This window comes from Glandiceps talaboti, chromosome 6 (assembly GCF_964340395.1).
Source record: "Glandiceps talaboti chromosome 6, keGlaTala1.1, whole genome shotgun sequence".
In the NCBI taxonomy this organism is placed as follows: Eukaryota; Metazoa; Hemichordata; class Enteropneusta; family Spengelidae; genus Glandiceps; species Glandiceps talaboti.
Genome location: NC_135554.1, coordinates 11799724 through 11812528, shown reverse-complemented (window position 1 = coordinate 11812528; position 12805 = coordinate 11799724). Strand labels below are relative to the sequence as shown.

At 37.5% G+C, this 12805-nt stretch overlaps 1 protein-coding gene across 1 annotated transcript in view; it reads right to left on the bottom strand.

Annotated features, from left to right (window-relative positions):
* The window catches only part of LOC144436841 (cubilin-like), a 53658-nt gene that overhangs the window by 22489 nt on the left and 18364 nt on the right, over positions 1–12805 (bottom strand). Inside the window, exons 2-12 of the mRNA XM_078125700.1 lie at positions 9960–10175; positions 9429–9620; positions 8740–8841; positions 7610–7921; positions 7135–7259; positions 6062–6332; positions 4965–5366; positions 3781–4134; positions 3066–3283; positions 1848–1974; positions 178–546 (exon numbers count right to left, since the gene is read on the bottom strand). Coding sequence (XP_077981826.1) covers positions 178–546; positions 1848–1974; positions 3066–3283; positions 3781–4134; positions 4965–5366; positions 6062–6332; positions 7135–7259; positions 7610–7921; positions 8740–8841; positions 9429–9620; positions 9960–10175 — 2688 coding nt within the window. The remainder of the gene's footprint in view (positions 1–177; positions 547–1847; positions 1975–3065; positions 3284–3780; positions 4135–4964; positions 5367–6061; positions 6333–7134; positions 7260–7609; positions 7922–8739; positions 8842–9428; positions 9621–9959; positions 10176–12805) is intronic.

The window sequence follows — 12805 nt, the reverse complement described above, 5'->3', positions numbered from 1 at the left end:
AATTAAAGTGAAGCCAGTTCTCAAAGTGAATTCTAACCATTTAGATAGATTTTGACAGTTCCTCAAATTTGTAGATGTGAAGTTATCATTATGAAATGGGTCTCTCTTGTAAATTACCATAAGGAGGGATTTTCAGAACTAGTATATCACATATACCAATCAAGTAAATGTACTTACTGTCACTTTCTGTGATATGCAACAGAAATCCTCTGAAATTGACCGTGTCATCACTGCTAAACGTGATCCATAGGTTATCCCCTTCTGAGTAGACAGGAGGTGGTGTATTTCTACCAGACAGTCTAGTTTGCCGAGTTGTTAGATCAGCCTCATCAGAACCATCTCCAATATCTAACCAATCAAATCCTCTCTCTGTCCAGAAATCTCTAAAGTCAATTCTCATTGGTAGTCCAGATTCTGATGTCACTGTCCAAACACACCATGAGTTACTGAAGTAGTTTGATGGGTAATTTGGTGACTGGATGTAGAGTCTGGATCCAGTTTTTAATTCAAGTTCTGTCTGTCCACATTCTTTGCCAGGTAAATACTCTGTCATCAAAGAAAGTGAAAATGAAAATGATAATATTTGCATAGCAATAGAACGTTAAACAATAGGCACGAAAACCCGCGGTTGGGCTGACGAGGTGTGCTCATTACAGACTCATTATCACCTGAGTGAGGGTAATCGCGGGTGTTTTCAGACACCCGAATGTATCTGCAGAGACCCGGAGGGAAACCGACATCTTGAATTGGATTCTTTCCCTAAGAACATTCCCAACAAAGATAATGATTGATTTACATGTACATTCCCCTGATACATTTTTAATTGTAATATGCAGTGGTAAAAGGGGAATACCACTCCAGGAAATAAAGGCAGTGTCATGAACTTCGGGTTCTTGAGTTATTTCACTTTTTACTTGTACATCATTACACATGATTTCAGACAAATATCAAGTTGTGTCTCATTTTGGGAACTTTTGCTGTGGGCCACATTGCCCTCATGGATGTCAGCTAAAATGCAGAACTGAACAGTGAATATTTATGACTCCTATGTCCTTGTTACCTTCAGTGAAAACACCATTAATATTCATTGTTCATCTATTACATATACATTTCTGAACTACCATTAGGCAATGAGGCCCATAACAAAATCCTCCACTGTGACAAAAGATCAAGCTGATGTTCCTCTAAAAGTAAAACTACAGGTAGTGTACCGTAGGTGATGTAAAATCATGAAATAACTCTCCAGAACCAAAGATTTCTGAAATTTCTTTCATTACCTGGAATGGCATTCCCCTATCAGTTAGCTAATTTCAAACTGGACTAAATGTACATAGAATTTCAAAACTTTAGTTCTTAGAGTCAATTCATATACTGTATGGTACATTTGAAGAGTTTGCAGTAAGAGTTTGCAGTATGTTGTAAGACAACTTTGAATACTAAAAGTAAAAAGCCCAAGTTGCTTTCCCTCTGCCCATTATTTTTCAGAGTAAAAAGTGATATGCCATTCACCAATAAAAGTAAGTCAATTTTCAGCAATATACAGAAAGAAACTCATATATACAGTACACAAGAATAAGAAAGCCTCAACAAGGAAATGGTAAGGAGACAAAAACAGGTGAATAAAATCTACTGTAGTTCTATGTATTTGCTGCACTAAGTACTATAAAATAATGTACAATGAATACCAAAATGTTCAACTATATACTGTACAATACACAGACCCATAAATTGAATAAAGTATTTATATTTTTTCATTTATTTTTAAGGCTACTCTGTCAATCAACCATGTAGCATGTTTCTACCCCTGACATGTACATGTATACATATAGACAAAGTCTCATTCTTACCTTCTGTGTATTCTTCAAATGTAAAAAAGAATCCATCACCACTAACAGAGTCGTCTGATGTAAACTGTACCCATGCTTGATTACCATTTAGTATGATATCTTTAGGTAGTTCAGATCCTGTCAGTTCCTACAGTCAATAACATAAACATGTAAATTATCAATGTACATGGGTCATGTATCGTGATTTTACCCAAAACAGTGTCATACCGTACACAACAATAGGAAAGCCTCATCAGGGAAGTGGCAAGGAGATAAAATTTGGCTACCATCTAGAGGGCCCACTGCATGTATACCACAGAAATTATGCAGGCAAATGTCCAATACTCTGAGCAGCAAAGAGCATAGTCTCAGGTCCAGTTGTTGGTCAGTTTGTTACGTTGCCGTGCCGATCTTATCCCTTGCCGATTTCGTCCCCCACGCATGCGCATATTATCCAACAGGGCTTCGCGGGATCAGATCGGCAGCTAAAGCTGCCGATTTCGGTTCCGTTGCCGATTTCGACCCTCGACTCAAAAATCAAGTTCATGCTAAAATTTCTTTCGTATAATCGATCCGGTGATCACTGTTAAAGTGTCTAAGTTCGTATAAAATGTATATATACGTTTGGGGAAGTGGATCATTCGGTTAAAGTCGATCGGAACACAGAATAGCTAAAGCTGCCGATTTCGATAACGCCAAAAACAACACATTACTGATTAAAAGTGGCCGCCCATATTCACAAGTATGTCGGCAAAATCTTACACAGTGTCATCTACAGGCGCATTAAACACACGCTCACGCTTAGGCCATAACCATTATGACATATTAATCAAAGCAATTAATTGTTTCATGCCGAAAACACCTTTAAAAAGAAAGTGGCTTGGAAATCGGGGGTTAGAGAAGTCTACGTCCGGTGGGGCCGTTTTATGAATAGAAACCATGTTGGATAGTCTGCGCATGTGCGGGGACGAAATCGGCAAGGGATAAGATCGGCACGGCAACGTAACAACTCGCTACATGGGTTGAGTGTACAACAACTGGATTTTCAGGCTACAAAGATTACATGAATGACTATTTGATCATCAGGGTAGTCAAGCCAAGGTGTCTGGGACAGTTCTTAGAAATCAAAAGTGTTACTTTCACTTGTCTTTCTCTGTAAACTTGGCTCTTGAAGAAAACATGAAGATATCAACAACAGAACTAAATCATGTAAACTTCCCGCAAGCTGTGTTGACTTACAAATTTATGTGATCCACTAGTTTCTTCTGTGCCTTCACCAATGTACAAGAAATCATAATCATCTTCAAGGTCAAAAACATGGAAATAAATTCGGATTCTACTTGCTCCAGGTACATCTATATTCCATAGACAGTCACTTCCATGGGCATATTTGTTGGGAAAGGCAGGAGAACTGAGATTACCAGGGTTTCCAGACACACTGCCACCACAGCCTTCATCTGAAACATCAAATCATTAAGACTCATGGAATTAAATTTGAGATTTGGCAACAGTAAAAAGTTACACGAACTATTGGGTTCTCCCTAGTTTAGAAGATGTGCTCAAATAAAGGATATGGTTAGGTACTTTATGTGTGCATCAATAAATTTCTACTGATCTAACAATCATATATAAAATATACATGTGTAAACCTATCAATGCTATATGGAGATGTTATGGATCTTTTCAAAATCTTCTCCAAATTAATATAAATGTATAAAATGAATTTAAATTTATGCAACCGTTTGAAATTTTGATAACAACTGGTATCTTAAAGTTGGCCCAAGGCCCTTTATGGATGATCGCACAATGTTTCACAAGCTGCAATAAATGAGCTTTGTTTGTATAGGCCACCCCACCAGACCAGACCCTCTCCCCCTAAAATGAATAAGTTTGTTTATATTGAGCTTGTGTGATATTGTGCAATCGTTCGGGAAAAATAATTTACGTAAATTACCTATGACAAAAGTGACATGAAAACCAGTGTCTGTGACGGATGAATCTGATGTCCATACAACCCATAGGTTATCACTGTCAGTTGAAAACGACCCTTCAATCTCTGACCCAGATAAACGGTAGAGACGAGAGTCTGTGTCAAGGGGATCTACACCACTACCAACTTCTAACCAATCATAATAAGCTTCAGTCTGGAAATCATTGATAACCATGACAACGTGGTCACCGGATGCTGAAGTAACTGTCCATATACAAAGGTCATTGTCGTTGTAGTTCAACCCATCTTCATAGTTTGGAGAGAAGATTTCCACAGAAGCGCCCTCAACATCATCAATGACCAAATCTCCTCCGCATTCTATCGAAAATTAACAAAATTAAAATTCATTTATATATATTATCAAGATGAAGTAAAATGCAGTAATTTCAATTTCAATGTAAAAGATATTTTTATAGTAAACTACATATATTTTGATGAATTTTACAATATTTGGCATCCACCACAAATTATTTTTTTTAAAAACCGAATCAACATTGGTGTCATCAATATACATTTACATATAGGTTTGGTAATTTAGGAAAAAACAATAGCATTACTGCCATTAGTTGCTGTACACATAAGAACATAATGTTCAAAAAAGGAGTAAATACAAAAAAAATACTTAAAATATTTCAGTACATAATTCTACTGTTAGAACCAACTAGTAACTATCATGTACCATGTTTACACACTGAGTGACTCTTGCACAAATTTCCATCAATTTATGTTGTTGTCTTTGCTTTTGTACATAAACTTCATAAAGATAAAAACACAGTACACAAGACATGATGTAAAACTACAAATGCATACAAATTAGTCTTTGAAAACTACAATATAGTTGAAGACTGTAAAATCGCAAAAATTTTCTAGTGGCAAAAACATCTGTGACGATTTTTCATCGAAATATTTCCCATAACAGCTGAGCGTCAACTATTAACACACAATTCTGATACTGTAGTAAATGAAAACAACTTATACACAGACATTAATTAGATGCAGATTTTATGCAAAGTAGCTGTACCAGACGACATCACAAACCCTCTTGTGAAACAACTGTCGTCTGCCACACAACACAGCTGTGGGCTATGTAAATATTTGGGTAGGTGTTTTGTTGTATTTACGTTTGTGACCGCTAATGCATACATTACCTAAATCATCGGTTAGTGCTTCAATTTGCAGCTGAAATCCCCTTTTAGTGACTGAGTAGTCAGTGGCAAAAGTTAACCATACGTGTTCTCCGATTGATTCATGGTCATTCGGATAGTCTGATCCCGAGACTCTCAGTTGACTTGTCGTCAGATCGGCGTGGTCGAGTCCATTGCCGATTTCGAGCCAGTCGTGGCATTGTTCAGTCTCAAAATCCAAAAATGTAATAAGTAACCTCGCACCAGACTGTGCAGCTACCTTCCAGATACAGAACAGATCGTTTTCGTAATTGTCGGGATAATTTGGAGAGTAAATGTACTCTGGGTCATCAAACACCGTCAAGTTACCGCCACAGTCTGTTAACTGAGGTGGTACTTCCGGTTCCGGTCTTGGTGTGGGTATGTCTTTAGATAAATAAGATAAGAAAAGCTGTTAAAATTTGTATGGAAATTTGTTTATTCTCATGAAAGAGATACGTAAGTATCGCTTGAAAATGTATATGTAGTCTGAATTCACTTTGTGTACATGTATCTCTATTTCCGCTTTAGTTTTGATTTTGAACTTTTTTTTTTTATCTTTTTATGAGCCTTTCTTCGTTCCGTCGTTTTTAACCGCAAAACAGGCTGCGGAAGGTAAAAAGGTCAAAAACAGGGGCAAAAAACAACTCAAAACCAATGCTAACTCTAAAAGTAGTGTAGCTGCAGCTACCCATATCTATGAACGTTCCGGTGTCACATATTCATAAGCAAACAATGTTAGGCTATCGAGTTTCCATGGCCAAAGTTTACTTTTATGACTAAAATAACTCGTACATTATTGATTCGTGTCGTACTCTTTCCAATCCATATTATCACTTTCTTTCCCCGATCGAAATAGTGAAATAAATGAATAAAAAGTCAAATAAATAAATGAAAAATTAAAAAATAAATAAATAAATAAATACATTAATAAATAAATAAATAAATAAATAAATAAATAAATAAATACAATGTATAAACTAGCTAATATATTTCAAGTGAGAAGAACTGAGGTACAATATTCTATAGTTTCTGATGAGTGAGGGCGCTCTTGTTGACTTTCAATATCAAGATAACTTTACCTATCGTTGATTCACTGATTTCAAGATAAAATCCTCTCCTTGTAAAAATGAAATCGCTCGTAAACCGCAACCATATCTCATGACTTGAAGACGTCCAATAGTGCCATGGAGACCCACTACCAGACAGCTCGTGAATCCTTGTAACAAGGTCATACGAGTCAAGACCCTCTCCAATCTCCAGTACGTCAAAACGATTTTCGGTGCGAAAGTCTCTGATGTAGACGGTAATGACCTTGTCTTCTGACGTAGCAGTGACAAACCATTCACAGTACTAAAATTAATATGAGTGAATTAAGTTATTTCAAATGAAATACATCAAGGCGTGTTACTAGCCAGGGCACAGACTTACTTGTCTGTGGCCAGGGTTACTAGCACAGGGTCGTATTTCTTACTAGTAATACCCCCCCCCCCCCTCCTCGTGATGACTTTGACGATATTTGCTGCATCCTCATCTCTTATTTTCACATATACACTTGTATTCACATTCATGCCAGAACACAATGATCAGTTGTCAGGGGCAACGTGGTATTAAATTAGGATCATCCAGATTGTGTAATTACAGTTCAAAGTGTTATAAGGCCTCGGCCCATGAATCGGACACACAAAAGAACTAACCTACAATAATTACTCAGAAAAAGGAAATTGGTTTACAAAACGTGAGAAAAGAAAAGACTGGCCATATTTAGTGCCGTACCCATTAACAATCATTTAAAATATTTACACACGAACACTAACAACTTGTAAATAATAAGGTGAATGTTAGTTGATAAAGCCACAGACTCAAAAGGATGTTTTTTCCGTATCCGTGAGAAATCAAAGCATTTTTCTTCTGTCGGATGAAGAACATGGAATCTCTGGGCAATAAATTGTATTCTACATGAAAGTTGCTCTGTTATACATTATGCATATAAATACTAGTCTAAATGTTTGTTCTATTTAGATACTGGATGAATTACCAGTGCATAGTACACCGTGACTCCGGTCTTTCTACTGAAGACTAGGATCACGTGACAGTACGGAAAGGCATGTGAAGTTGGTCAAGTTTCAGCGGTGGTCGAATATGCGCCACTCACCTCAAAGTTGTCATAGTTACTAGGGTAGTTGGGTGACAGGATTCGGAGCAGTGAGTTGTTTTTAGCAGTCAAGTTGCTACCACATGGCTTGTCACTAGGAGGAATTGGTACAATGGGTTTGTTGGCTGTATTGGAGAAAGAAGTTAAATAGAAAGATAAAGACGTAAAAAGATAAACTTATCTCCTTTAGTTATGTACAGTTTTCTTTGTCTTAAATTGCACTTTAGTCTAAGATGACAATTTCATATTTCTAAGTTCATACAGCTGGCCAAAATTGAAAACAATTTACGTTTGAAGTATTAGGAACAAATTTGTGTTTTACTTGTTATCATCATTCCGTCCACCGATCATAGAGGATCCACTGCACCTTTTTACATATTTAAAAAAAATAATATAACGAGTTTTGTAAGCCATATTTTTAATACATATTAATAATTATTAGAAATTAACTCACAGCTCTCGCTATGTTACTCACATTCATAGGTCTGTGCTGTCGCAGGGCCGACGTCTTCTAACGTCTCGATAGGGGCTTCGTCAGATGTATATGCAGTTACATAGATATCGTACCAGGTGGTAGCTTCAAGGCCAGTCAAGGTCACGTCGTTGCTCTCAGCACCAGGTACATCAACAACTTCAAAGTCACCGAATGTACCTGAGGCTTTGTATTTGACGTAATAACCGAACACTTCACAGTTATAGTAGGAGTTCAACCAATTGACGTATATCTTATCAGTTGCTGTTCCTTGTGCGTTGAGATCTTGTGGAACCATATCCTCTGATCTGTAAGCTAGGACAAAGATTGGGTGGAAATATTGTCAAATAAATTTACAGACAGTGAAATTAATATTCTACGCATGTCAAAAGAAAGACCGTGACCATTTTAAATGCTTGAGATTTATATGTGTTATCTGAATCTCACATCGTTGGTAAATGATCAATTTGACACATACTAGTACACTTATTCTGTATGCAGAAAAATCCTAAACATTCTAAGCTCGTTTTCCTCTTCTCATTTGTATTCAATTATATGCATCATAAGGAAAAAAAAAAAAAAAAAAAAAAAAACACAACAACAACAACAACAACAACAACAACAACAACCCTTGTTTCTGACAAGTTACATGACTTCAGAAAATATGGTAGGTAGGTCGGGATTTTGTTTTGTTTTACTTTTTTAAAAATTATTTCGACACTAGTACCAAAAGACAATATACTCGTTGGTCACAATACTTGGAAGTAAATGATGACAATTATGTGATTCAGAAGTAGACAAACACAATATGTGTTGTTGCAGGCTGAAAAGACCGTTTCCCTCTGGAACGTGGTTTTTTTAAGTAACCAAAGATACTTTGGCAAGAAAATCTACAGGGAAATAGAAGTAAACTGTCATAATTTACCTTTTTGCATTTAACATGTTTAGGGTCGACGGCTTAAAGTAGGGTAGGTCGAGTTGTCGGTAACATGCTAATTTTTTTTATATATATATTTGGCCTAGGCCTACTATGCCCACTAATGTGGTGCCATCCCCACCAACACCCCCATGATTGGAACTGTTGTTATTGAGTCAGGAACGTTGGTCGATCTAAGTGAAATTATGGCATTTACCTTTTGGAAGAATATGGCAGACAAAGGTATGTTTTTCATCACATAATTCATCAGAATATTTTCCTTCCTCATCCATTAAACCACAGTCCCGACCAATACCACCTATCGGGGAATCGTCAAGCCAATTGTCTTCGTGCCACTCGGCTGGGTATGTACAATCCGTCCATCGCCAGGATCCTTCATCAGTTCGATCCGAATAACCTAGAGAGAGAGAGAGAGAGAGAGAGAGAGAGAGAGAGAGAGAGAGAGAGAGAGAGAGAGAGAGAGAGAGAGAGAGAGAGAGAGAGAGAGAGAGAGAGAGAGAGAGAGAGAGAGAGAGAGAGAGAGAGAGAGAGAATTTAGATGTCAAAAATACTTGTCTTGCAGAGATATTGGATAAACTGATCCTAAACAAAACAATTTTGTAATCCTTATGGCTCTGTAGTAGATAAATGTTAGAACTTCGATATTACGAGTGAAAGAAGGTGGCAATCGAGGGCGTTTGCGCCCCCAATACTCCCATAATTCAACTTTTGTTCGACAATCTACTATGGCGCATAGACCTGAGGTCTTGCAACAAGAGGTGATTAGTTATAAATGCTAATGCGACAACCCGGAATGGTTACCAAGGCCTTATAAGGTAGAGGAGGTTAAAGGTCGATCGTTTGTCTATCCTCCAATCAGTATAGAGGGTTTTTAACGAATCTTACCTATCCACCAATGATTGGTGTCTATATATTTATCTCTCAACCATACATTTTCGCTTTCTTTCTTTATAACAACCAAGTCACTAGCGTTGTGTAGTAAATGACATTGCAGTCGTGCTTCTAACCAAGTCAGTTCTTCATCATAATAATAGTAACATTCTTCGTCACTCTCATCCCAGCCTACCGGACAATTATCTGTAACAAAGATTATGTGTTGGCGTAAATAAATAGACGTACATGACCAAAGCCAAAGTAATCCCCCAGTAAAGACCACGTTTTCCAAAGTGACCCTCACCCCAATACAAACCCCTGTATATTTTTTCACATATCATTAACACATGTCATACTATAGTAATGTGACTATAACACCATATGAATATATATATATATTATATTGAGTATTGCTACCCACTTCAAGTGGTTTTTCAAAATGACCGCCGCCAACGCCGCCACCACCACCACCACCAAAAACACTGTCCCCTCCAGTCAGTTAAAAATGCCCGGCCCCTAATTCCAAATGTACGTAATACTTACAGCTGGCAGTGTATGTTATGTGGAACCCCTGATATTCGTAGTCGTGATCGGATTCGAAATGAAACCAAGCCTCGTTCCCGTCTATATCGATAGGTTCGTCTGGATTAGGAGGTGGATCAATGCCTGTTGTGTCACCTTGTTCACCTGATATCTCACCCACTTCATTCTCGCCCACGACAAGGCCTGAACCATATCTCAATATATCTATTTTGTATTCTGTGTGGAAGAAGTTCAACGTGTATCGAAGTCGAATAGCTTGAGGTATGCTGAATAAATACGCACAGTCAGCATGTATTGGATAGTTGTCTGGGTAATTTGGCGATGTAAATGTACCAGCTGGCGCTGTGTAGTTTGAGTTGCAGTCTGCATCAACTGTGAGGAGAGAGAGAGAGAGAGAGAGAGAGAGAGAGAGAGAGAGAGAGAGAGAGAGAGAGAGAGAGAGAGAGAGAGAGAGAGAGAGAGAGAGAGAGAGAGAGAGAGAGAGAGAGAGAGAGAGTTTAGTTGAGTTCAACATTTCGATAGAACTTGAATGTTAAAACTGACATCACACGGTGTTGTAGGGCATTTCTTATTTCAAATATCTTCTGAAATCCTTCTAATAAACTTAATCTGATAAAATATACTTGATACAAGCTATAGCACTGTCTTATATTGGCAGTATCGTCAATTCTCATCTCGACTAGTAGAAGACGAGAAAAAATATAAGAGATCACGCCCCATGCTGTCAGATATTGAAGTAAAGTAGGAGTATGGCAAGAGAAATAAAGATTTAATACATGTATGTTGAAATCCTTAATATGTTTATTATTAGACCGATGCAGCTCAATGAAAATAAAAGGAACACTGGTTGGTTGGTTGGCTGCATGACTGACTGACTGACTGACTGTCTGTCTGTCTGTCCGTCCGTCCGACCGTCCGTCCGTCTGTCCGTCTAAGTGACTGACTGACTGACTGACTGACTGACTGACTGGCTGATTGTACTGACTGACTGACTGACTGACTGACCGACCGACCGACCGATCGATCGATCGATCGAAAAACTTGATTGATTGGTTGATTGATTGATTGATTGATTAATTGATTGATTGATTGATTGATTGATTGATTGATTGATTTGATTGATTTGATTGATTGATTTGATTGATTGATTGATTGATTGATTGATTGATCGACCGATCGATCGATCATTGGAATAACTTGTAGGAGAGTCTCCGATAACAACCAAGACCCACAACAGTACGGAAGTTGCCAGGATCACAGCATAAAAGACGCGGCCGACGAAAAATCAATAGGTAAGTTGGACGATCCCGGCAACTTCACATGCTAATAAAACTAACCGTAAATTATCGATTATCAAACAAGACAGTAATTGTATTTTTATTTCAAAAGTTTGTGATATATGAGTAGTTGTGCAGCCACATACTTCATGTAAAGACTATTCGTGTTCACCGATATATTATTTTCATATCAGTTGAACGTCACAATAGCAATAAAAAAGAGATCAATGTGTATGTACCATAAACAGGTCATAATGGCGGCTAAAATGCATTGTAGCAAAAATGTATATACAAAACCCCTCTACAGTAATGAACAGGTTTTTTTTCGGCTATAATGGCCATCCTTTCGATCGTCATCTTTTTTTTTCTTTTTCTTATTTGTCATAATTTATGGATTGGTCAATCAGTTCACAAAAAAGAAAAACATTTGGAAAAAAAACAATAAGTTGTGTTTTTAGTGTTTTCAGTTCATATACTTTTAACAGTCTTTGTGCCTTAGAAATGAAAATTAAAGTCAGGTAGGTAGAAGGCCAATGTGAAGAATTTATTTAATCAATGTCCAGAGTCTTTCATGCATTGATACATGTAAATTCTTTACCCAGATACACACTTGTTGTGTGTTTTTTTCGGATCCGACCATAGAGGGCGATATTTTTATATCTTGGTAAGATTCGAGAAACATATAATCGGATAGGTTGAGAGATACACGAAGTCATTACTTGTCATCTTACGGTAGAAGATTACAATTGAATTCTTGAACGGAGCTAGTCACAACCTGTACTTACAACGAGTACAGTTGTCTGAGCATATGTCCATAGAGTCACGTGTGTAAGCGAAGGTCACATAATGTTAGCAGTAAAATTAAGACTTCACAATATTTTGGCTGTGTAAAAATATTGTATTTGTCAAGGCTATAGCATAGGGATAAAAAGTTGCTGAATGTTCGCAAACCTGATAATATAGGATATATTCTACGGTGACCTCGACACTAGCTGTTGCAGTATATAGTGGTTGAATTTATTGCCCAGATAACTTATCATGTTGACACGAATTTATGTAAACTAAGTTGCCATGACTACCGAGAACTTCAAACAAATCAAATCCGAAGTCTGATTAATATACCTGGGTCTCAAACCAATACTTGCTGGCAACAACACCAGACAACAGAGCATGTGTAGATTTCATATAAAAATTGACATTGATATTGACAACAGGTACGACGACGTTTTGTCGTGACGTCACCCAGTGATGAACGACGCATTGTACTAGTACTGAGTAGTAACAGAAGGTGATACAGCGCGGCGGTCAGTGGAAGACTTGACATGTCTGGTGTAATTGAAAATCAATCATCTATGATCGATATTGGTAATACATCATAGTAGAATGTTTATGTCTATTGGCGACTGGTGCCACTGTGTGTAAGTTTGGGTACGGCTAGACGGTCTGTCAAGGCCATTTCACTGCCCCTTAGCCAATACATATATGATGGGCTGAGTATATACCTACGGGTCTTTCCAGACTAATGACAACACAAGATCTTTGCACTGGGAACAAAGTATGTTAGTTTTG